Source organism: Macrosteles quadrilineatus, unplaced genomic scaffold (genome assembly GCF_028750875.1).
Source record: "Macrosteles quadrilineatus isolate MER2022 unplaced genomic scaffold, UCM_ALF_1.0 Scaffold_5__1_contigs__length_97177068, whole genome shotgun sequence".
Classification (NCBI taxonomy): domain Eukaryota; kingdom Metazoa; phylum Arthropoda; class Insecta; order Hemiptera; family Cicadellidae; genus Macrosteles; species Macrosteles quadrilineatus.
The window spans coordinates 22,193,836-22,219,970 of record NW_026542598.1 but is presented as its reverse complement, the minus strand read 5'-3'; the positions used below and the strand labels follow the sequence as shown (position 1 = coordinate 22,219,970).

General features: G+C 37.1%; 1 protein-coding gene across 2 annotated transcripts; it reads left to right on the top strand.

The window, feature by feature from the left end:
* The first annotated feature begins 841 nt into the window (after nucleotides 1-841).
* Nucleotides 842-26,135, top strand: LOC128994323 (uncharacterized). Of its 2 annotated transcripts, none has more exons than XM_054418778.1 (11): nucleotides 842-1,007; nucleotides 6,014-6,192; nucleotides 9,114-12,997; nucleotides 13,774-14,005; nucleotides 14,432-14,609; nucleotides 14,954-15,145; nucleotides 15,908-16,071; nucleotides 17,888-18,062; nucleotides 20,088-20,276; nucleotides 21,211-21,405; nucleotides 22,297-26,135. In XM_054418778.1, exons 2-11 carry the CDS (start codon nucleotides 6,068-6,070, stop codon nucleotides 23,224-23,226), a joined length of 6,264 nt encoding a protein of 2,087 aa, XP_054274753.1. In that variant the 5' UTR covers nucleotides 842-1,007; nucleotides 6,014-6,067; the 3' UTR covers nucleotides 23,227-26,135. The 2 variants fall into 2 exon arrangements, with proteins under 2 accessions (XP_054274753.1, XP_054274751.1); XM_054418776.1 differs by having other exon boundaries at nucleotides 842-1,015.

Genomic DNA, 26,135 nt, shown 5'->3' with positions numbered 1-26,135 from the left:
AGCACAGCTTCAATTTGAGGGGACTTTTAGTATGTTCAAAAGGAAGGTACACCCAACATCTGTACCAAATTCCCCGGTTGTGCTATTTTTTTTAGGTTTATGGAATTTTTCTATTATTTTTACTGCACTAAATGGAGATGAATGTAGATAAGAATTAAAATACGATCGATCGTTTCGGACTTTCTATATCAATTTTATTCGCGTTTTGTATTATAAAATCACAAAGTATTAACAATAAATTAATTGTTTTATATGTCAGCATGTTTTTTATTTCTAAAGGAGTCAATAATATTAATTATTCCTTATTGATTGGGTGTACCTGTAGATGATTTGTAGATAAGTATCTTATTTGGAATGTCATTCACCTGTATATACACATCATACACATACTGTTAATATGTGTAAATTAAGATTATAATAAATCATTAGGTCTGATGATGATCGGAGTGTCCAATCGAAATCGATCACCACTTACCATCTTTTTTGTATATTTACCGTCTTGTGAGTAACAGTATAAGCGTTAGTGTTATAAGACGTTTATTTTATTTACTTTCCGTAGATTATAATATTAATAACATGACATGTCTTAAGCTTGATTTGCCTTATTTGTTGTGTTTGTAATGATTATCCATATTTATGTATAGTTATCTCTGTTAATTACACTGACCGTTGACCAATAAACAAACAAAAAACATCACGGTTGCATTGCTCTATAACCAATGACTCATCGAACAGATTACTATGCCAGTCTGTCTGTTTCTACTTGTTTCAACTCGTTTTACTCTCACTGTGTCTGTCTACTCTACTACTACTACTGTCTAGGGCTGGCTGTCAAGTCAAGTGTAGAGTATTAATTTTCGGGACTTCTGAAGTAAAGAAGATTATTATTGTCTATTATTTTATTTGCGAGAAGTTTCGATAAGGAGTTACTTAATTTATTATTCAAACAGTCTTTAAGCGCTAAAATGACTTTGTGATGATCGAGTTTGGTTTAAGATCATTTCAATGTAAGTAGGTAGGTACCTATTTGACAGTGTTTTAGAGGCAAGCCTAAGTTACTCATAATGACACTATTATAAGAGATAGAATGGAGCTAAGCTACCTTAAAATGTAACATAGTTTTAATCATTATCTTACACATGTTACTTAGATTGAACCTATGGTCTACATTAGACTTGTAAATATACCTGATAGGCCTAGCAAGAAAGTTGAAAAATTCAAATCTTCCTTGGTAACTTATTACAGGGTCTTGTAACCTCATTAGGCTCACTTGTTTGCATTATGGTATACACTCCTCTGCTATTCTTAATCTCAATAAATGATCTTCCATCCAGTCTCAAATGTAACACATACCTTTATGCTGATGACACAACTTTGCTTACACACAGCAGAGATTTAGAATCTCTTGAGGCAAAAAACTCAGTAAAGGTAGCAGCAGAATGGTTCTCTGCGAATAGCTTTCTGTTAAACAATGAGAAAACCCAAACTGTTGTCTTTGGACTTCGTAAAATTCCTGAAGCACAATGTGATAAGGTCAAAGTTGTTAAGTTTTTGGGTGTTTATGTGGATCAACTCCTGTCATGGTCATATCATGTTGAACATCTCTGTACTAGACTAAGTAGATTGACATTTCTTTTCAGAAAACTCAATGATGTTGTTCCTTTTGACTATATAAAAACTGCCTATTTTGCACTTTTCCAATCAGCCCTTAATTATGGAATAATCTTTTGGGGCAGCAGCCCTTACATCACTGATGTTCTTTTAATACAAAAAAAGGTGATCAGGATCATGGCAAATGCCAATCACAAGGAACACTGCAGACCAATTTTTGTAGATTTTATGATTTTGACCGTTGTTAATTTTATATAACATTTTGTTGACTAGTTTTAAGAACCTGAAATCCCACACTCTTAGTGGGTGATGTACACAAGTTTAACCCTCCGAGCGTCACTTGTCGAGAAATCGACTCACGACACACTTTGTGTAGCGTCACTTGTCGATTTTTCGACACACGAACATCGTTTACGGCAAAGGCTCTATGACTGACTGAATCGGATTGAACTGGATCGAGTTAGGTATCGTTCTTTTTTTTAGATTCAGAGCTTTCTCCGGAGGTCTGTCTCTAAGCGCTATTCATTTTAGTTCCGAAAATATTGTAGCAGACAGCTGACGTGCGTATTTGTAAACAGCTAGGCCTAGGTTAACCTCGGACCGATGACTGATGTGTTTTATTACGTTTATCATTGTTTTAGTGTTAAAAATCAAAAGTAGTGATATACGTGGTGCATTATAAGAAGATTTAAGTGATTTTGAAGGGCTAGTTGATGATCCTGAAGAAGTAGGTAGTAATATTGATGTAAATTATCAGCCAGATTCCTAGCTTTGGTTAGACTATGCATTCTTAGCTAAACGCTATGTACTGGAATCTGTTTTTTGCCCATAACTTATTTATTTGAAAATCTACTTCCTTATATTATTATATATTTGTAATCCTCATAAAATTTAGAACAAAGTGGCTATTTTCAAATATTTATAGGCCTATAATTTATACAATTTCATTGAGCGCGAACTTTTTTTTTTTGAAAATTTTCCAAAATTTTTTTTATCTAAAAAATTTTTTTGAAACAAATGTTCCTTATGTTTTATGTATATAATTGAAGCCCGTGATTTTCCAAACAAAATGGTATATAGAACAGTAGAATTAACATTGTTTTAAGCTTCTCAGATCCGTTTTAATAAAACCTTGCAAATGCGCCAAAAATAGGCGGACATTAAGGCCTAAACTATGGACACTCGGAGGGTTAATACTAGGAATAGAGGTAAAATTGACATCCCTTATGTTAGACTTGAAAAAATGAAATCTTATTATGAAGTACTGGGACTCAAATGCCTAAATAAACTCCCCAATACTGTTACTAAACAACAAAGCCTTCAAAAATAAAATTCTTCTGTGGCTGACTGTACACCCTTTTTATGGGCTGGGAGAATTTTTTGAATGTTCAACCAAAGAAATCATAATCTAGTCACTGCCTTGTTCTAAGTATTTATTTTTTTCACTAAATTATATCTTGTATCTATTTTTTCTGTAAGTATACCGTAGTCTTCACTGTGCCATCTAAATGACCTTTGTATCTATTTGATTTTTTTGTTTATGCCTTATTTGTTATGTACTGTAATTTATCTTTGAATTGTGTTTTTGCAGCATGTATTCAACTTTATTTACGTATCCTAATGCATGTGCATGTCTAATGGAATAAAATATTGATTCTGATTCACTAACTATGGCGTACCATTAATAATTTTAGAGTCCTTAATAACTTATCGGTACGTCTAATGTGTGGCTCTGTAGAGCACTTGAATAGGCCTACCTTATCCAGTCCATGAAATACTTAGCCTACTTGAAATACTTGATCCCTTCATCCTTTACCAACAAAAGTTGGATAGGTTGCGTGATTATAGAAGACAATACAAACAAATTATTTAAGATAGGTAGATATACAATTAAACTGAACTGACGGATGTGACTTTTTGGGGAAGGCGAGTGGCTCTTCTTGAATACAAGGGCCTCTGCTAAGTAGGCTCTGCGAAGAGCGGATTTATTTTTCTTTGGGTCTAGAGCTCGGATATATTTATTGGTTGCGTGTTGATTAGTTTTATCGCTATTGAGAGGTATGACTGAAGTGTGTAATGAAGCCGACAACGAGGTAGGTCAAGGTCACCAGCCCTCGGGTCCCATAGTTGCTTCTGGTTGAGAAGTTAGTTAAATTGATTCTCATAAAGACTAAGATTTTGAATATATAAGTTACTGGTTGTAGATAAGATGCAAAGTTCTTCAAATATAGGCTGACAATGGTCAGTAGGGCCGGAAGATGTTACCAGTCTTAGAGTCATCTTCTGCAGCAGCAGCACAATCTAAACTACGTGGCTATGACCTGATACCACCAAGCCATAGTTGATATGGTGGAATAATGCTTGGTACATGATGAGCAGGTATGGGCGTGTGATCTCGTGCTTTAGCCTTCTTATCAGATAAATTCTGCTAAGCCTAACACACACCTTCTCAACATGTGATAATTCCAGTTTAGGGTACTTTCCTGTTAAAGGGAACATTCATTATTATCGATTATTTTTTCTCGATATATCAAAATTTTTGTTTTCTGGTCCATTACAAATTGACAACTGATCTTGTTTAGGCTAAAATAGACTGTTATATGGATTAAGAAATGAAACTGTTCCAACATAACCAACCAAACTTGTTGTACTATTTAAAAATTCCTTTTGATAACAGAAAAGGCAAGGTAAACAAACACGGAATTTTTAAATGTTACAGCAAGTTTGGTTAGTTATGTTAGGTTATTTTTTTTAGAACAGTTTCATTTTATTATTGTTTGTTGATACCGAACAATATTAATCGTAGTTGTCAGCTGATATGTTTCAATTTGTTAATATCGATATATCGAGAAAAATCATCGATAATAATGAATGTTCCCTTTAACAGGAAAGTACCCAGTTTAGTTTGAAGTCAACCCAGAACCTTAACAGTTTGACCACCTCGTCTACAATACCCTATTTGAGGGTCACATGATAGACTGTGTCTTGTCATAATTGATTTTGAGACAGTTTAGCACAAACCATTCATTGGCTTTCATTCAATAGGCTAGAAATGCTGCCTCTGTTCGTATGTCCTTCAGGTGCTGTGCCTGATCAGTAACGATGTGTCATCTGAGAAGAGCAGCAAGCGCCTGTTAAGGGACAGATCGTTTATTATTATTACGAACAGGCCAGGACCCAGAATCAAACCTTGGGGCACACCATGGTGCATTTCCTTGCTGCTGGAGGAAGCTCCATACAGCGAAACAATTTGTTTCCTGTTTTCCAAGTAGGTAGGGCCTAGTTTGCTAGTGATTTGTGGACCACTCTCCAGTGATGCCATACCATACTTCACGAGCTTGGCGAGGAGGATGTCATGGGAGCCCACGTTGAACGCCTTGCTTAGATCACAGAGACTTAGATGGATGGAGTCATTAGATTCAAATGCTTAATTTTTTTTAACTGTTTATAAGTTTAAAACATTTAAAATTTTCATAAATTCCCAATTAGCGAATTTTCCCTATACGGAATAATCTAATTTTGGGAATCTTTGATTAGCAAACAAATATTCCCGGCCCACATCACTACTGCAGATGAAGCAAACTTCTATTCGGAAATTGATTAGATTGATATTGATTGGATTTTTATTTACACATTTCCTTAAGTATGCCAGATTCCTTCCATATTTAAATAACCTAACATTAAGGTTAAATGAGACTTAGGTTTGACAGAAAAGGTAATGAGGTGTGTTTTCAGGACTTAGTAAAATATAATTTTTGCATAGGATGAATTAAGTACTCACCATAAGTTTGCCAAATTTGATGAGAATATCAAGTTATACCATAAAAAAGCAGACTACCCTACTTAGGGTAACACTTTTCTAACTCTCCTTAAGAATAACATGCGATTTTTCTCCATAACCCATTAGTCGTACAACCTCACTTCAAAATGGCCTAACTTACTATAAAATGGCCTAATTCTCACCCCATAAAACCCTGTTCAATTTGACCGGATTGTGTATTCTGCCTCTAGGGACATCAAAACAAAAAAGTAAATTGGTCCTGGTTTTAGCTCTTACCATGAGACCAATAGCAATAACTTATTTTCTCTAGGCTATATGGGAAATTCTCTAAAAAGACTGTTATTATCCTAGTTAGCCTGTATAACTTAGGGTTGGAATGCAAGCCAATATGTTTTAGTTAAGTCTAGCTTGTGAAGTACTGTTTGAAATAAATACCGTAAGCTGACCAAAATAGTAGCCTATACACCTAGTCAATATCGTGTTAACAATAATTTGCGTAGTGAAGAACTCTCGTCAATTAATCCTTAAGGCTGTTCTACAATTTTAGGGGCATTTAAAATACTTGACAAAATTAATATAGTGTTCTAAGAATAGCTTGGACTAATGTTTTTTTATTTACAGTGGATTCCAGTGTTCGAGGAAAAAGAAGGATAATAAATTGTCCAGTCATGACTAATGGCAGAAAAAATCAACTCTACATCCCCCCTTCCCCCCTTTCTTCCCTCTACTAAAAGATCTACAGCTGAGTTGGGTGTCTTGAACGAGAAACTCCAAGCTCAGCTCAGAGGCGATTGTAAAAAGTAAGTCAATGTTATTCTGGCCCAATATAAACTTCTACAAAATTGTTAGACTTAATCCTTTGAGCCCCACAAAATTTATATTGAATTTTCCTATTTTTACCATTAGGCCTATTATACTTCATCTTAGAAGCACCAATAATCCATAATTTAATAAAACAAGTTTTAAATATAATCACAAATACAGGGAGCGGCAAAATGATCTGACGGTTTTCTTAGCTGCCCTGTCGAGCGAGTGAGTGGCGGAGGGTGGTGGGAATAGGGGCGTTACAAAGCCAACGTGCGGACATTTTTAGTAGCCATGGAGCTGTGGACGACTGAGCACCATGTATTTGTAGTGGAAGTGTTTTTAAAAGTAGCAATTCTTGTGTAGCTGTTCAGTAAGCATTTCAATGTGGGTCAAAGAAGAAAAGTCCCAACTCGAAACACCATTTTGCTGTGGGTGGGTAGCTTTAAAGCTACTAGTTCAGCATTGAAACTAAAACCAACAGGCCATCCAAGGTCAGTCCGGACGCCAGAGAACATCAAGAGAGTGAGGAAGACTGTGTGGTGTGGTTGAAAGTGCGATTCGTCACTCATAATGACTATTTTGTCACGTGTAAGTAAATAAATCACTTGTTATGAAAATGAGATGAGCTTTACGTAACCCCTGTGCTTCAACTGCTGCAAGATTGCCATTTTGTATGAATGAAAGTGCGGGTCGTGCCGTAATACTCTTATACCGAGCGACCAGACATGTGCAGAGCTGCAGCTTAAATAAGCACGTAAATACGTGCAGGTCGCTGAGGACTAGCTTCCACAGCTGTCTTCTCTCACTCACTAGACGTTCCCTGGCGTCCAGGCTGACCTTGGACCTGTTAAACTTTTTTCAATGCTGAACTAGTAGCTCTGAAGTTACCCACCCACAGCAAAATGGTGTTTCGAGTTGGGACTTTTCCCCTTGGGCCCACATTGAAACGTCTACGGAACTGCAGCTGAACAGCCACACAGGAATTGCCACTTTTAAAAAAAGTTCCACTACAAATGCATGGTGCTCAGCTGTCCCCAGGTCCATGGCTACTAAAAATGTCCGCACGTAGGCTTTGGAACGCCCCTATTCCCACCACCCTCCGCCACTCACTCGCTCAACAGGGCGGCAAAGAAAACCGTCAGATCATTTTGCCGCTCCCTGTAGTTTTAATTGAACGTTTAGTGAATGCTACTTCAGTTGTTCGGGGGTTTAAGTCTAATGAAACATTAGCATTAGTTTTGAGTTTAGGTATCAGGGTTCTATAGTCAATAGTGACATTTCTTAGATACAGATAGTTTGTTAGTGTTTTTCTTAATTACTTAGACTTTTTAGTTAGGTAGTTGGAATTCAATAGTGATCATAGACAATGGTGAAACCAAGGTCATAGTCTTTAAATGACAAGTTAATCTGTATAGAAAAAAAATAGCTTACTCAAAATTATTGAGTTGTTCACATTGGCCTATCTGATAAATATTCCTACCTAGATCAAGTTGATGCTCTAAAAACTGTCCTCACTGGAGTTCTATTTTGAAATTTTAAAAGGTAGCATAATTACTGTAATATCTTGTTCAAATAATCGTTAATAAAAGTTATTTAGGGTTTTAGGTACTTTTTTGGAAGTAAATTACTCAAAATCGTTTTCAGACAAGTTTTACTTAGTTCGAGTAATTTTTAGGATTTATTCTGAGTCCCTATATACTGATTTGGAAATCACATTTGACTACGGGTGTATAAGAACACACAGTAGTTTTTTGAAGTCGAGAGCTCCAAGATTCTTCTCTGAACTTTGCTCCCACTACTGTCCAACACAGTCTGTGGTTGTTTTGGGGAAAGTTGACCAGTTTTCCATTGAGTCTTTCGTCAGGTATCTCAGTATATTGTGCCAGTAGTCTTTGGGATTTTATTTGTATAGCCTGTTATGTAGCATGCCGTTTATTTGATACCTCTAAGACTATTTTTAGGTTGTTTTAATCGGTTGGGTGTCCACAGTATTTTGCGCAACAGCTCAAATGAATTCACTGTGTTTTCCTGCCCACTGTTTTTGGATGCCCAACAAAAAACCAACCAAACACTTGGAAGGTTAGCAGCACCTGACATGTTATCTCTGCTGAGTGGCGATACCTAGGAAGCAGTTTTGAGACTATCATAATCGTAATATGTTTTTCGACTCCTTTATTTGCCAAAACAATGAAAAAGCTGAGTTCAAAAATTATAAATTGTTAAAATTGAAAATGTAGTGAATGTAAGCCTTGTGATTAATTTACAGCCGTGGTAGGTAAATAGTCTGCTACAAGTGTGCCTAATCCTCTAGCCTTCACAGCTTTGTGAGCAAACTAATATTTTTTTCCAAACTAGAGCATGGATAGTTTTCTCTGTTGATTTATTACCTCTTCTTGATGTTAGTTGTTATTGTTGTTTAGTGTTGTTGTGTGTGCACGAATGCATGATTTAAATCATTAGTCAGCCCACTTTATGCTAGGTTTGAGTGTATCATAATCGTTGATTTAAACATACACATATTACGCCATTGATTTAACATTTTTTGTAGCGACATTTATGGGGCTACTGATTCCTGTTAAATACAACTGTTTAACTGCAAAGATACTACATATCAAGAACCACCCGGGGACCATACTGCTCTGTCAGCTGTTTGATAATTTCAGCCAAAAAACCTATGGCTAATTTCCTGCAGATTTAGCTGTGCAAACACCTTAAAAATATATATAGATAAAACTTTTATTCACAATCATTACCTATTTCTGTATCTTACATATTTGTTCAAAATTGTAAGGCACATAAAGTTAAAGTTTTAAAATTGTTTAACGATAGCATATGAACAAGAGTTTAATTTTCCTAGTAGCTATGTTTTGTAAAATAATAAAATAATATTATTTATGTTTTGTTATTGTTTCAGGGAAATCTACACCCAAAACACAATACGTGAAAAGGAAATAGCAATTGTTGAATACTTGTCGGCATTGAAAAAGTTAAAGGTTGATGCTATAACTCCAGAGTCTGATGTGTATGTCACTCCTGAAACTTCCCCTACCAATGCTAGCTACAAGTTTGGACATGCTCGCTGTGTTTCAGACAGTGGTTTGAGTTCTCTAGCTGTTTCGGATAATAAGTATTTGCCCTCGCCTCTGTACTATTCATTAGTCACCGTCGATGAGGTCTACGGACCGGAATCCGGTGATATTTTGGAAAAGGAACTAGCCGAACAAGATCAGCTTTTTAAGTCTTTCAAGTCCATTATCTCTAAGGAATCAAAATCCCCGAAGAGTAAACCATTCACTTTACATTCCCCACTGCATAGAACTTCGCAGAAATTGCCTAAAAATTGTTCAGGTATCATAAGTCCGAAAGGTTTGGAGCTCAAGTTGAATGTCAAAGCGAATGGAAGGGATAAAATAAAGCATTTTACCACCAGTAGAATCTTTAAAGAATCAGATGGTTTTGGTGAGAGAAATGTGAAAGACAGATTTAGAGGTGATGTTTGTGATGGCAACCTCATTGACATCTCAGTAATGAACAAGGCTAAGGCAGAAATTGACGAGACAATGGAGGCGGAAAGTATCGGTCCCGACTCGTGTTTGGAACCTGCCTCTTCCGGCTATGTGACCGCAAGCAGCCCGAAAGATCATACCAATTCAGAAAACTATGGAGGTGATTTAACAGAAATTGCGACAAGTGAAGACATACCTCATGATAATGATCAATCTGCGAGGTCATCATCCATGTCATCTGATGCTGGGACTTGGGATTCTACTTTCCCGGCTGCCATTGACAAAGAGGATGACAATTTTGCAAGGAAAAGGGCTGTGGAACTTGATGATTATTCAAGTGCTCTTGTCTCTCTTGGCGACAAAGCTGTAACACCTAAAGCAAGCTTAACTAGTGTAAATCTGCTTCCGAAATCTGATTGCCCTTTAGATTATAACTTGGGAAGTGTAAACAACCAATTTAACTTGAACGAACAGTATTACAATACAAACGAACAAGAGAATCTTCTGGGTAGTGATGAGAGTACTGTCATGGACTCTTCCTTAACTGACTTATCTGCCTTAGATAACAAAGATGGCAAACTAATAGGAGTCAAGACCAACTGTTTCATCGATGCTGCAAGTTTATTGGATGAAAACGAAATATCGCCCGCTCCATCAAATCCGGTTTCCTTAAATGGTTATGAAAACCCAGATTATAATCATAAGTCCTCTTGGTCAGGTTCCGAAGTGGACGAGTATCAGTCTAATGACGTTAAAACTATTAACTATTGTGAAACAAATAAATTGGAAAGTGAAAATAATGCAGCAAAAGAAGAGAAATCCAACTATGACAGCGATTTTGAAAGAAGGCGTGCTAGTATTATTCGGCGAAACACTTTTGAACTTGAATTAGACGATGAAAGGCTTGCAGTTCTAAGAAACGAATGTGAAAAACATAAAGATAAATCTAAGAAAAGTGTAAGTGAAGGAAACACAAATTGCATAACTCCAGGCGAAACTGCAACATTCTCCATTGGTACTGAAGCTACAGTGAACATAGTCGATATTACTAAGCACACTCCAAAGTCACTCCCATCTCAACTAAATTGTTTTGATTCTAGAAAATGTGAAGATGAATTACACTCACCAGATTCACTCAATAACGATGGACCTTTAGAAAACGTGTTCAGTAATTGTTCTAAACAAGATTACAATCATTACTCACTGCCGTTTGAAATTAACACTCAAATAATTGAACCAGAAATTGTAACTGAAGTTGGAAACGGTTCATTGACTCACCATGTGAACCAAGTGGATGACACTTCCCTATCAAATGGGTTTGAAAATGTGACAAGTCCATACAAGAACTGTGTAGAGCATATCCAAAACAAGATAGAATCTACTCCTATAATATCAGGCGGTGTATCATTGAAAGATCTGTCATCACCTGAAAAACCTTATTTCAGTCCTCTTATGAACCGGAGGAAGACAGAACTAGCACCCATAGTATCTGGAGGATCAGTTATAGATACTGAAACAGAAAAAGAGCTTAAACCTAGAGCAAGTCCTCCTGTTGCTTTATCAGAGTCTTGGATCGTTGATATGAGTTCAGATAAAACTTCACCAGGAATGAAAAAGAAGCATCTTAGTGACTCAGTATCGAGTTTAAATTCAGAGAATGCAGATAAGGTTACTAAAATGAATTCTTCATTGGGGTTCTTCATTTCTCTTGATGACAAAGTAAATAAAACCCCTAGTACCAGTAGCAGCAGGTGCTCCAATTACAACACAAGCAAACAGAGTGACATTGATAAAACAACATGCGGGGCAGAACTGGTGTCAGGTAATGGCAGCTTCAGTGGAAATAGTTCATCTTGTGGGTTTTTTGTTGACTTCAACAGTCCTGCTGTAGATAACAAAGTCGTAGAAAAGGAGTCTGCTGCTCCAGACAAGAAACTATTTTCCATGTTTATTGACATAAGTGAAACCGGAGAAAGTGATGGCAATTCCAAAACAAACTCTCCCCATGTTTTCAAGAAGAGAAATCATAGGAGGACATTTTCAGGTGTGTTTCCGAAATGCGATGCTAGAAGTAGATCGACAGAAATCAGTTCAGAATCGAGTCTAGAAATGACAGAACCCTCTGATGCTACAAGAGAAAGGATGTCTTTAGAAAAGGAATTGCATGTTTCGAGGAGATCTAGTAGTCAAGGAAAGTCAGAAGAGAAAAATAAGAAACAAAACACTCATGCTAGTATTGAGTCAGAGCCATCTCCTGTTCCTCATCGGAAGTCTTTACCCTCAGGGTTACAACCAACCTCACAAAGACACTCCTGGAATTTTGATTCTCACAATGTAAACATCTCTGCAGCTCCGAGTGAAGAAACGTCAATAAAAGTACACAAGAGATCACACAGTGTCTCTGTAAATAAATCTCTGGAAGTGATGTTCAACGTTGAGCATGACGAAACCAAACCTTCCAGTGTATCTTCAGTTAAAGCTTCTACAAGCAACTCAACAGGTTATGAGTCGGGGCCATCCTCAATTGATGATACTGTCTCGAGATCTTTCAACAATAGAAGTATGATGGCTTCCTGGCATGGGTCGATAAAACCAAGTGCCGAACTACAAAAAGTCATTGCTAAAAGCGAATGGAAGGACAAACCTCACAAACTCAAGAGCCCTCTGGATTCCAAATCCGACATAGTAGATATCTGTGAATCATTTGACAAGATCGATGAAGTAGCTTCCATTACCAGAAGTGATGATTTCAGCAACGCCTCAAATGAATCTAGCAACACTGGGATCAACAATTCTACGTTTATTATCAGCGACGTTTCAAATGTAGCTAATGCTACCAGTGAAGACTTGGAGCTGACCACACCTACTACAGATGTCATCAGTCAATTGTCCAAAGACGACAGTGACAAGACTGGAGACTTTGATGATATCAGCGAGAAGAAGTCCGGTGATATTCCTAGGACACCGGATCACAGTATTTCCCAAACCGAACTACCCCCACTAGAAAACAGTTTCAGCTTTGTTAAACTATCGGATATGGATAAAGAACCGAACAAGGTTCCTTTAGAAGGGAAGAGCATTCCGAACAGGATGACTAGAAGTATTCCAGAAGCTTCTTGGATAGAAAGTAAGATGATGACAAGAAGTGCCACAAGTCGATCCTTGAGTCGATTATTCCCTCACTTGAACACATCAACTCGTAACTTGACACCAGAGTCTGTAGAACAAGATACCGGTACTGACTTTTCAGAGATCAGTAGCATGCAAAGCAGCATGGATCCTTCAGCACTAGGTAAGAAATGATTTTCATTCATAACTGATTTAAATTTATGAATTTCTCTTTGAAGAAGTTATGAAGACCAATTAGCCATTTAGATTTGTTAATGGGTGTAGCTTAAAAATATCACTTATTTTCAAAAATTTAAACAATGTAAAGCTTTGTTAACACCTAGACAATTTTTTTATATTTAGCTTGAAAAGATAACTCAACTTTACTTTTTTTCCTAAATTACTGATTACTAAATAATGCTGAATACAATGTGCTGTTTTTCAATCTTATTCTCTTTTAGTTTGCTTGTTCATTTGGCAAATGTTTTACTGTCAAAAAGTAATTTGACTGAATCTTTTGAGTGGTTCTTTTTGCAGTACAGTAGAATCCTTCATATCTGACCACCATGTTACCAAGCCTCTGGCCAGACAAAAAATCTATAAAAGGTATAAAATAATTACCTGAGTACTGGCCAGAGTGATCCTGTTACAGTCCTCAAGATCAGATCTTGTACAAGAACATTTAACACTGTCACTTCAAAAAGGTTGTCAAGAGTTTAAATACAAAACACGGACACATAAAATAAATACAGACGTTTTACGAACAGTTACGTCTAGGCCTACAGACAAAAACTTGCAATGTCCGACCGCACAGTTGTAGGGTGAAAGTCATGACTCATCAGTCACGAGTAATGATTTTAAAAGACTTCAAACTAATGCTTTATAAAAAAGTTTTGTATTTTGTGATTCTTTTCTTTTTTCCTTTTTTCATTTCGCATCACTTAACTTTATCATTCACAGAAGGTAGCACTGAAGAGACTTCAGCATCCTCATGTGGAGGTCCTGTATCCCGGTTAGGAGAGGATCTGCTCCGGATGTTCCTGGAAGAGATCAGTCCGGACGTGACTCTGGAAGTCTCCGGAAGACGGATCAAGGCTCACAAGTGTATACTGAGCTCCAGATGTCAATACTTTGCAGCCATTCTGAGCGGTGGCTGGGTGGAGAGTGCGGGAAACGTTATTTCCCTTCAAGGGTAATTTATTTTCAAGTGTTTTTTTTTATATTCCTTCCTTTGAATATAGATTTAGTTAGTTTTGCTTTGCCACACATGTAATCTCAATTATCAACCAATACTTGCTGGAATCGTGGGGTCGTTCAAATTGGAAAACCTGAGTAGCTGGAGGATTTTTGAGAAAAAAATTGTTTCCTGATTGTTTATGTACTTAACGCATTACTAGTCTGTCTTATTAATCACCATGACATTTTGGAAAACCTTTCTTCATGTGCTTGGAAAGGTTTCTGTTATTCCTGTTTTATCAACCGAGGGCTCTGAACCCTGACATTCAAAGTAATCATGTTTAGTTTAGTGGACTTGAAGACATTTTTTATCCATGGTGTGGTTTCCGTTGCAAAGCACAGTTAAAAAGCTACTTGTAAACAAATCCAATTTTATTTCCAGGTTTTCCTACAGTGCTGTCCACTTTGCCTTGTGTCACATATACAGTGGTGCCAGCAACATTCCTGACTCTATCAACATTGTAGAACTGGCAACACTGGCTGACATGCTGTGTCTCGAAGGGCTCAAGGAAGTGATTATGTACACGCTCAAAGTTAAATACTGCCATTTTTTCCACAAGGTAACTGCGTTGTTATTTTTTATCTATAGTCATCCTAATCTTTTTAGTTTACAACTGACCTTGAATGTAAAAACTACTAGGCTATCTAAATATTTTATGGCAAAAAAGAGTTCCTAGATTTAAGGTCTGTGAATGTAAATGAGATCTTAGCCTGAAGGCATCGACATTTCATAAATCAGCCTACTTTTCACGACTTGCCTGTCTATTATACCCACTCCATAGTTCTTCACCATTAGGCCTAAACGATAAATTGACTGTGTATAGTCAATGCTATTAGTTAATTGACTTAAACACTTTCTATCTGTCTTCTGCATTGAAGTTATAGTTTGACTTATAATTTGCAGCCATGCCCGATGTGCACTGTGGGTGTGTTGGAATGTTTGCCGCTTGCTGCTGCGTACGGCCTGGATGAGATTTACCGCAAAAGTCTACGCTGGATCACCAAACACTTTGTTAGAGTCTGGCCCACCAAAGGATTTGCGACCCTGCCCCGGGAACTGCTTGACAAGTGCTACAAACAGCACATCGTTCATATGGTTAGTTCTCGCACTTCTTGTTAATTATTTCAAAATTTGATTTTTTATCACCTAATTTTAATTGATTTATACTGTAAGTGGCAGTATGCTAAACGCTATATTTTGTCATGCTTTTGCAACTTTTGACACTGAAAGACAGTCGAGTGTAGTAATATGGATCTGGGGTGTGTGTTGTAGCTTGAGAAAAAAGTGAAACCTTAAATAAGCTTGTCAACCTTAATAAGTGTTTTTGAACAGTGTTGATGTCCAGAGTTTTGTCATTCCTATACAATAACACATGACTCACGGCTACAACAGAACAACAGCTAAACTATTATGTGAAATTTCTTTATCTTCCATAATGTCTAAATTCAGTCCCATTAGGATTTGAGATTTCACATTTTGTAAGAGATTTACAGATTTGTGTGTGAAATTATAGGCCTAAATATAATGATAATTATTTTAAGACAGCAAGGCCACCTAGTTTCTAAAATCGTTGATAAGAACAACAGCACAGAATGAAGTGAGGTATTCTGTTGCTTTGTTATTGACTGAATCAGCATTTTTATTTGGAACAGTTGGATCAAGTTTTAGACCATAACGCTATTAAATTTTCTTTGGATCGAACCGGCGACCTTTTGACTATCAGGAAAAACAACATCCACCCAGCTTTTTGTAATGTGATCCATCGATGCTGTAATAACATGATCTGCCACTTCTTCAAAGAGAAAACTAACTGAAGCTGTATTAACATAAATTATTACACCAAACCCTTTGTTTCAGACTGTGGACAATGTGCTGGAGACCATTCTATGCTGCAGTAAGCTGCAAGGGCTGATCCCCAACGTGAGGTGGGCAGAGCCGGTGTTGGCTCTCACCAACAAGCTGTACGATGCTTGCGTCAAGTTCACAGCTCAGCACTTCTGCGATATCCTCTCCAGTGACATGTGAGTCAAGTGCAAAAAATTACCCAGAAATACCTGATCGTTTCAGTCATATAACTGTCATTGAGAGTGGAGACAATGTATTGGGTCAGAAATAATTCTACAAATAACTATTAAAATTTGCTTTATACTGTTTAGGATTTTTGGTCAATACAGTAGTTGTCCAACGATTTCCCAACAGACTTGGGGATAGAAGAATTATTAAAAATGTTCGATTTTCAAGATTGGGTTTTCTAAACGGATTTGATCAAGCCAAAATATAACCACTATTTTCTAGGGATGGACGGGATTGAATTTTTAGTTTGGGACGGGACGGGATTTTTATTTCCTTCCTGATTTTCGGGACGGGACGGGATTTTTTTCTGTGCATAAAAAGAAAGTCTTTAGTATTGCAGTTACCAAAAAAGGCATACAAAATCAATTTTTACTGTTTGTGGCACTGATCTATAAAAACAAAAAAATGGGTAACAATTTAGAGGTACCATTAGAAACTTGTGACTCGCGGTCGAAATGACTCGCGGTCACGGTGCGATCGTCAAAATGACGGAGGTCACGAGGTAATCGTCTGTATGACTCACGGTCACGGCATGATCGTCGGTATAGCTCACGGTCACGGCACGATCGTCGGTATGACTCCGCGATCACATCGTGATTGTCGGTATGACTCGGCGGTCACGGGGTGATCGTCAGTATGACTCCGCGGTCACGGGGTGATCGTCGGTATGACTTGCGGTCACAGCGCGATCCCGGTAGGCCTATACCTCCGCGGTCATGGCGTGATTGTCGGTATGACTCCGCAGTCATGGCGTGATTGTCAGTATGACTCCTCGGTCACGGCATGATCGTCGGTATGACTCCGCGATCACGGCGCGATCGTCGTTATGACTCCGCAGTCACAGGGTGATCGTCGGTATGACTCGCGGTCACGGGGTGATCGTCGGTATGACTCGCGGTGACGGCACTATCGTCGGTATGACTCCGCGGTCACGGCGCTATCGTCTGTATGACTCCGCGGTCACGGGGTGATCGTCTGTATGACTCCGCGGTCACGGGGTGATCGTCGGTATGACTCGCGGTCACGGCGCTATCGTCTTTATGACTCCGCGGTCACGGCGTGATCGTCGGTCCATGAATCGCGGTCACGGCGCGATCGTCGTTATGACTCGCGGTCACGGTGCGATCATCCAAATGACTTTGTCTTCTGCGTTCGCGGACATATTGCTCGCAATAGCGGCGTAATCGACACTTGCGACGCGGCAAAATCGCCGCCGATCGGACCAAATCCCGTCCCGAAAAATTCCCGAGTCAAATGAAATTCCTTCCCAAGAATCGGGAATATTTTTTTCCCGAAAAATTTCCGAAATTTTGGGACCCGTCTATCCCTACTTTTTGCTAATGGGTAATAAATACAAATTAGGAATATTTTTTTTACCTTCTTTCTCCATACATCAATTAGTCCCACAGGGGAGAAAATATTGTGTCTTATGTGTATTCTATGGCCTACCGTACTTCTTCTATGGTAAGCTAGCTGCTATTTCCTTCATTCTACAATTAAAATCCTGGTCTAGAGCCATTCCTTGAACAATATTAAGTATTTGGGTACAGTATAAAAACACAGACTTACCTACAGTACAGGTAGTTGTATAAGACTACACTACTACACTCAGGGTTGCCTCTCGTCCCCATTATGTCGGGACAGTCCCAACCTGGGTCCCTTTTGCCTTTGTTTATGTCCATGTTAATCCTGGGGAGAGGGTAGACACGATTTTTCCCCAACAAAAGGTAGGACTACACTTCATAACTCACATGACACTTGCAGGTTCATGTCATGTGGTAGAGAACAGCTGTGGACAATGTCCAGACTAGAGGAAGTGCTGCTGTCTGCCGCTGAGAAGCTACCTCCAGATCAAGCGTGCAAATGTTACTCCCACCTCTACAAGCTTTTGAATCTGGTTGATTCTCCGCAGGCACCAGTAGAACTGAAACTTAATGAAGTAAGTTTTTGATTATTTTACCCGGTAATAATTAAGGCTGCACTCAGAAGAACAGTTGTATAATTAATAATAACTTTTGTGTCATTGAGCATGTACATTTAACAACAAACTCACATGTTTAAATAACATACATTTGGGGTAATATGAAACATAAACAGATAAGGGGAAAATTAAAATAATCATATGTTGGCTGACTTAATGTATCTTAACCACAAGCTCTTGTTTAGATATCTTCAGGTTTATGATCTCTTGGATTTTAAAATTAATGTAATGTTCAATTGAAACACTAAGCATAGTGTCCCCAGTCTCATTTTTTTCAATTTAATCCTTTCAATGGACATTCTTGGTCAATTTTTTGTTTAAAACTAAAAACCCTTAATAGCATGGTTTTATTAGTGTTTTTTTTCAGCATGTATTTATTCACAGTCATGTGCTTTAATTGTTTACAAATGAAATCAAGTTTTAGTTTGGTTTTGGTTTGATAATAAGACTAGCTAATTTATTGTGTTAAAGTTGTTGAAAGGCATTTGGAAGAAAAATCTCTTGGTTTAGGAATACAAGGTAAATTGAGGAAGAAGGAATTGGATACCCAACTAACTAGTAAATTAGTCTTAAGTATAAGATGATCAGAAATCAGTGATCAGAAAATGATGTGTTGGTAGGACTGATTTACTTAGTTCAAATTAAATTAGTGACAGTTTTGTTTTGTAACTGACATTCTACTTCTTTCTTCTGAAGAAGCCCTTTGTATGGGCGAAATATCAAGTAAGTTTATTGTGTGATGAACTTTCTTTGTGGTTTCAACTAGGCCTACCTAGAACTCTTTTCTGAGGTAAGTTAGTTGGAGGATCCATTCTGTCTTCCTTAACTGATAGTGTTACGGAAAATCTTGATTTTGATTTTGTCCGTAACACCAACTGTGGTGAAGGTAATCTTGTGATATAGTTTTTAGCTATTCTGGTTGTCAGTATTTCTTTGGATTACGGGAAATGTGTGATGGGGCCCAGAGAATTGGACCTTTTACCCAGACCAGGAAGACAGCCCAAGCCAGCTTTGATTACACTTATTTAACTAACACCCTACCCTAATTTTTATTGACACCTTCCAAACTAATATATAAATATATATAAGAAAAACCTGATTGAAGCAAGAATTGGTTGAATTGTAGCTGGTAGATGAACTAAGCAATCCCTTTTACCGGCAACTTAATCTCTTGGAACATGTGACTTTGAAACATTAAAAAGATTGTTTGATTCCGTTAGGCGGAATCAAACTTGATAGTTATCTACTACATTTTCCAGCGTACCTGCGAAGCCAGTGGCTTCCCCCCCTGAAATTTACTTCTAGCCTAACATATTTTTATATTTTACTTAAAACTAATAAGTTAACTTAGCTTGATGATTATTCATTCTGTACGAAGTTTGAAGACTCGAAGTTTGTCCAATCACGGCAGCGGGCAGACAGGGGCGAGAGAACAGGCGAGCCGGCTGAGTTTAGAAAAAGATTGGTCCAAGAAAAAAACCCGGTTGAACGGCATGCTAGCGCATAACGCCATGAAGCTGTGGCGCTTGCGTCACACAACTGAAGAAAACCCTAGACAAAAAAATAGTCATGGGTTTTGAGTTTTGACTATTTAATTTTACCGCAAAACTTCGACAGGGGTTATAACAACCAATCAGTCCTTTAAGACTTGTTTGACAGTTTTGCTAATTCACTAATGAGGAGGACACTCCCCACACTTGTAGACATCTCATTGCTCAGAAGACAATATTTATTATCATTGTAAATGTATATCAAATGTTAGATATTGTTATATTATCCTGTTTAGAATTATGCCCAAAGTATGTTTATTCACAAAAGCCTTGTTTCAGACTTAAAGGATACCTTAGCTAAAATTGCTAAAATAGGTACCTAGTTTTATATGAACGTGTTGATCAGGTACGAAAGAACTTCAAATTCAACCCAAACAATTATCAAACACATTTTATAAGTGAGACATCAAATAAACCGCAATGTTTTTTCTAGGGGTTTGTAGAGTTTCTGCACGTTCTACAGACAACGGTGGAGGGTAGTCTGTTGAAGCAAGCAGCCCGAGCATCACGCACGCCCGCGTGGACACTGATGGAGCCACAACTGAGGCACAAGATACAGGATGCTGCTTGTCTCGTCATTGTGCCTGGAGATGACAGACGACGGGCTCGGCATCTCAATAAGGTACATAGATAATTAAGTAGGCATCCCATATGGACCAGCTTTAGCAAATTTCCTATTCAATTACAACATAGTTTAGCCAGTGTAAACAATAATTCTCCATTATCAGGAATTTACACCAGCCTAACACACACTGTCAGTGGTTTAATCCTCTAAATTGGTCACAACTTTAACATGGGAATGGTTTTTACACTGTACTGCAAACAATTGTCAAAGGTATGAAAGTGAATCTGTACCCCCAGCAAGGTATTTCCTACAGCAACACCTGTTTATATAAATATGTAGGCTAATTAGTTTGTTAGAAAGATTTTTGAACATTTTGAAGGTTGAAACATTTTTTAAAGATGATCCCTGAGGGACACTAACGTCTATGTTTTTTCCCAGAGATAACTCATTTTTGAAACTCATATGTTTTGTAGATGTGTTGGGAATCAAACTCGTCCCTCCTACACCGAAGTCCGAGATGCTAACAACTATGCTAGTAACACAATCACCATGATTTTTGTATACAATTTTGATTTGTAATGTTAGTTTTCTCATAAAAACCATAAAAAAACAGCCCAAATTAACAAAACTTTCTTAATGTATAGTTTGGTTTTATTCAAGGAAAAGCTCTAGGCCAGCATTTTGAAATGTAGAAAAGCAGTAGGATAGCAGCGCTTGCCTTGAAGAAGTGTTGTTAGGCCACATAGAACATACAGAACATACACCGTGCACACAATATTTCGTCACCAGAGGGAGTGTAGAGCTCTACACTAATAATATTGTTTGCACTATATTTGTTTGCACAATATTACACTAATATTGTTTGAAATATTGTTTGCACAGTGTATGTTCTATGTGGCCTACCTACACTTCTTCAAGGTAAGCTTGGAGGTATAGTTTGTTTACATATTGCTTAGAACTAGATTCTTCAAATGTTTATTTTCTATTCCAGAGAGCCGAGAGTTCCAGTAACAGCAAGCAGTCAGCTGATCTATTAAAGCCAGCGGCCGTTGGTGAAACAGCAACCAAGAAGAATCCCCAGTCATCACGGTCTGTACCCAGTGTAAAGCCGAAGACACCACAGCCAGCTGTGAAATCAGAGAGCACTGGGCCTCGCCCGAAAACATGGCCTTATAAAATATCTGAGGTTTGTAAATTTTTGTGTTGTGGTATGTGACAGAATTGTGTTATTGTAGTTAATAAAATAAAAATTATTGTAAAATAAATATCTAAAATCTAGTAAATTAATAGTAGTTTAAAATAAATAGTAAATCTGTTAGTTCAATCATGTTCAACGATGTGTGAGTCAACCATCAAACTTAAGACTTAAAATGTTGAAGTTGGAGTCGCATTTTCCCTTATTTTGCCAACTGCTAACTGTAATTCCTTAAAAGAAAAAAAAAACAATCCATCAATCAACCTCTAACAGTGGCAGTGTTGCAGGACCAAAACTACTGTACAGATTTGTTTTCTAGGATGCTAGGCACAAACCTGGAATTGTTTTTCACATTACTTCAGGCTAGACCTAGGGGTTGCAGCATTATCACTTAAATAAAATCCGTTGGTGATATGGCGGGATTTGAACCTTGGACATCACATACCAAAGTCCCGCGCTCTACCAATGTATAGATTACCAACCTTCCAGTTTGGGATTGTTTTGACAATGATCATGTGACTAAATGGGGTGTTAAAATTATGATGTAACTAATGCCCTCACTTTCTTGGGTTTGAAAGGTTTTTCTAGCTAGAATTTTAAATATTTAATCACCTTTAAGTAATTGGTGCAATAGATGAATATTCATTTGAAATATATATTTAAGTAATTAAACAAGCACAATTTTTGCTATAGAGTGATTGATTTTATGTTTTTGTATTTTAAGCTTTTTGCAAAGATACATTTTATACCAGGTCTGTTTGCATTCTCAGTGTAGTTGTATAAAACATAAATACTTTTGTTTGAATATAGAATAAAATTGTTGTAAAGTAGAACAATATACTCAGCAATAAGCAGATTTAAAATACACTTCTCCACTTGCAGGTAAAATCCAGATACCTCGAACCAAAGCAAACGCCGAAACAATCGCCAGCATTAGCGGCTAACAAGACAGACAAGCCGACGCTGACTCCAACTGCAAGGAGAAACGTAAGTAAGTCTATCATCTCATCTTCGGACTCCTCGAGAACATCTTCACCAGCCATGAGACGCTCCTTGCCTCAGCGGCCGTCTCGCAATGTGACCAAGAAGGACGACAATCTCACAATGTCCACCGACTCCCTGGCAGATCCTAACTCTGCATCTAGTGCCGGCTCCAAGAAGAAAGCCGACCCAGCTGTCAAAACACAAGCTATCTCACGAATAGACTTTATCGAGAAAAACGTTCGCTCTCTCTCGCTTAAGTCTTCAAAGGTGGGGACTTCTGCAAATCGTGTTGCTTCGAGCGATTCTAAAGGAAGGTTCCCACAAGTAAAGATCGAAAATGACAAACCAAAGTACTCTCCTGTCGCTGTGAGTAAGAAAGGCAGTAGTCAAAGTTCCCCTCATGTGAAGGACTCGCCAGTCTCGCTGAATAAAGGAACGGTGAATTCAACACCGTCGCCATCGGTTCGGCGAAGCGTTCTGTCTCTCAAAGAGAAGTCTAGTGTGACCGCAGAAACAAAGTCTACTATGTTGAAAAGAAACGCGACGTATCGAGTGCAAGCAAAGTCGTCGAGTCCTGTGAAGGGAGCAAATACGAAGCAAAAGGAAATCTTGTCTGTAGTAGCTGCTTCACCAAATACAAAAGGGAATATTAATAAATTACAAACAAAAGTAAACAGCTCGAAGAAGTCCGGGATGAACAATAACAATGCAGGTTACAACAAGACTGAAGCTCCGCCTCGGCCCATGGTAGGGTCCAGGTCGGGAACTTTTCTGAAGGATGAACCGACTGTTCTTAAAAAGCCGCAGGTAGCAAATGTGTCAGAATGAATGTGGTTAGTATTAAAATTATCTTTATCAAGTTTATCGCTAGTCAGTGTGCCATTGGAGGCTTGAATTATTTTCATTAGCTGTAGAATACTTTAAAATATTTGTAGTGCAGTATAACGCTGTGTAGGTATCCACAATTCATCACTTTGGTCCAGTATTATTATCTTCGTTTGGAAAAAAATGATCGTGTTTCAGGTTTCAGTAAATCTTAAAATCGTGAAACTTCATTTAGTTTTCATTTATCGTAAACACTTTAGGCAATATTGAAGCAACAGCCATACACTACAAAGTTACCAAAGATTTTTGTGTTTAATGTTTTTGTTATTTGTTTCACGTTACTAGAATATAATTTAAAATTGTTGTTTTTGTATTATTTATTATATTTTGTACATTATTGATGATAAGTAAGATGAGTATTGTGAGATGTAAGATCATTATGTGTTTTGTTTCTAGGCGTTAAACCATAAATGGGTAAATAAAGGTGGAATGTGAATATTATGTATATTAAGAAAGATGTATTAATGCTTTGAAACTTTAAAAAATAAATTGCCTGAACTGTTCTTGCCTGTTGCGATTGGTTGTAACTTATTTTGGCAGGTAAAGGTTCAAATTAGATGAATTCAGTAATTATGTCTTGTGCAATATTTACTTTTCCAAGAATTAATTTTTCCGCCCAATGAAAATGGTTGTATTTTTAAAATCAAACAGTTATGCTCCTTCAACATTTTAAACTAATTACATTTTACTCTGTTTGTTTACATACATTTCAAATAGAAACAAACTTTTACTGTTTTCTTATACTTGCATAAATGTTTACAAAATCACAAGTTGTAGCTATCCATGGTGACAATGAGACTTTTACTATTTTTATTAAGATGCACTATATTCAAAACAGCTTCGGGGAAACCATAACCGTTTGTTTCTTTCGGTTTTACAAACTAATCGCAGCTTCACGTTTTGTCACCCTGATTAATATTTTTTAATGTGTTTTTGCTCAAGTATAAAATTAATTTTACATTTCCTTTTGTCTTCATTTTGACTGGTACGGATTGATTTTTCAAATTACTAATACTCTAAATTACTTAAAGTCTCAATTGAACAGAAATACCTAAAGTTGAAATGTAAAAATCGTCACTGAATTTTAGTAGAATTTCAAAACACAAACTTACTAGTAATTGTTTTTTTAAATCCATTTGGTAGACGGAAGTTTTTTTTTAGGAATGGAGTTAAGCTTGCTTTTAACTGAAAAAATATAACGTCCAGCGGTTTATTGAAGTGCAAAAAAGGACACATAACATACTGATATTTTTTCCTACCTTCTAGTGTCAGACTCATAAAATAGTATATTTTATATATTTAATCAATCATCTTATTAAACACATCAACAACAATTAACAACAATACACTCTCAGACTTGGACACAATGTTATGTCCTATGATCAGTAAATCATTCTGTTTAAGATTCAGACAGGAGTATAAAAGGCATTAAGTATGAAAATAATAGTACTCAGTAATCATTGGCTCTGTTGAGCGCATTTGCAAAAATGTCCAGTTTTTAAGAGAGAGAAAAAAACAACTTAACAACAAAATACACAACTGTATTTTAAAGGATACAGCAACTTGTGTTAAACTACCAAGCCAAAGAAATTGTTCTTTCAAGTTTTGTCATTGTTAGAATGAAAAAAATAGGTTGATATAATATTTTTTACTAATTTTGCGATCAAATAAATATGTGTATAAATATGAACAAATTATGGTAATTTTCTAAATTTGAAATTTCTCCTCAGGCCTATATGTCTTTATCAGTGCTTGTAAGTAACTTGTTAGCTCAGAATTCTAGTTCCTATTTTATCATCAAAATTGTGAAAGTGTTGAAAAATAACACGATGAATAAGTTATTAATTGCTATTAGGCTAAACAAAACGTTTTCCGAATTTTCTTATAGTTCTTGCCTACATGCAACAGTAGCATAGAAGTTTAAGGGGATTTTTTTTATTTGAGCTGATCCAACCATTGACGATATGGATGAAATGGTTTTACAGAAATTTGTTTTTTTTTATCAATTTCAATTTTTTTAAATCTTGTCTGTTCAACTTCACTAGTGCTTTAATATGAACAATATAGTGAGGCTTTTAGTTGAATAGTTTTGTGTAAAAAAGTGTTGTGATTTCGTATATATATAATATTTTTTCTAATCTGATCATTTATCAATTCACACACCCAATCCCTTATTATATTATACAATTTAAAACCCACTCGTTAGGCCCCGTCCTAGCTGAAAGGCAAGAGTGACGTGACCGACAGATACAAACACATGGTAAGTAATGGGAGTGTCCTAGCTATGCAGCAAGAGCGGCTTACATGTGCTACAAGCGCTTCAAGATACAAACATGTTTATATTTGGTAGCGTTACACCGGGGACGCAACAAAGCGTCATCTACCACAGCTGCCTCAGCCTGTGCCGTGTCGCCTTGTTGCAGTTGTCGCGCCCCTCAGTGTGGACACACATTCTGTCGCCGACAGCAGCGATTGTTGGTCACGTCGCTTTTGCCATCCAGCTAGGACGGGGCCTTATACTACGAATTGAGCTGCTTTACCAAAAAGTCTTGACTATTACTTTTTATTATTTTATTGTGATATTATTTTTGTGATTAATTTGTGCATTTTCTATAGCTATAATAATACAGATAGTAGGTTTTCACTGTGTTTAAAGTATTTTACTAGTCACCTATCCTTTATCATAACATTCCTCTATCTTTATTACTTGGACTGATATGTACTTAATGTATTTTATGTTGCGTTTATATTAAGCTACATTTTTATATTTGTTAAATAATTTCTGAATGTCTTTAAATTTTGTACAGGATTTGTAAATAATCTTGCTTTATAAATAAAAGAGTTATCGTTCA

Excerpts from the sequence above, each read along its gene's own strand:
- LOC128994323 (XM_054418778.1), top strand. The coding sequence starts at position 6,068 with ATGGCAGAAAAAATCAACTCTACATCCCCCCTTCCCCCCTTTCTTCCC. Across the intron at positions 16,072-17,887 it reads GATATCCTCTCCAGTGACAT|GTTCATGTCATGTGGTAGAG; the intron begins GTGAGTCAAGTG and ends TGACACTTGCAG. Across the intron at positions 18,063-20,087 it reads TAGAACTGAAACTTAATGAA|GGGTTTGTAGAGTTTCTGCA; the intron begins GTAAGTTTTTGA and ends TGTTTTTTCTAG.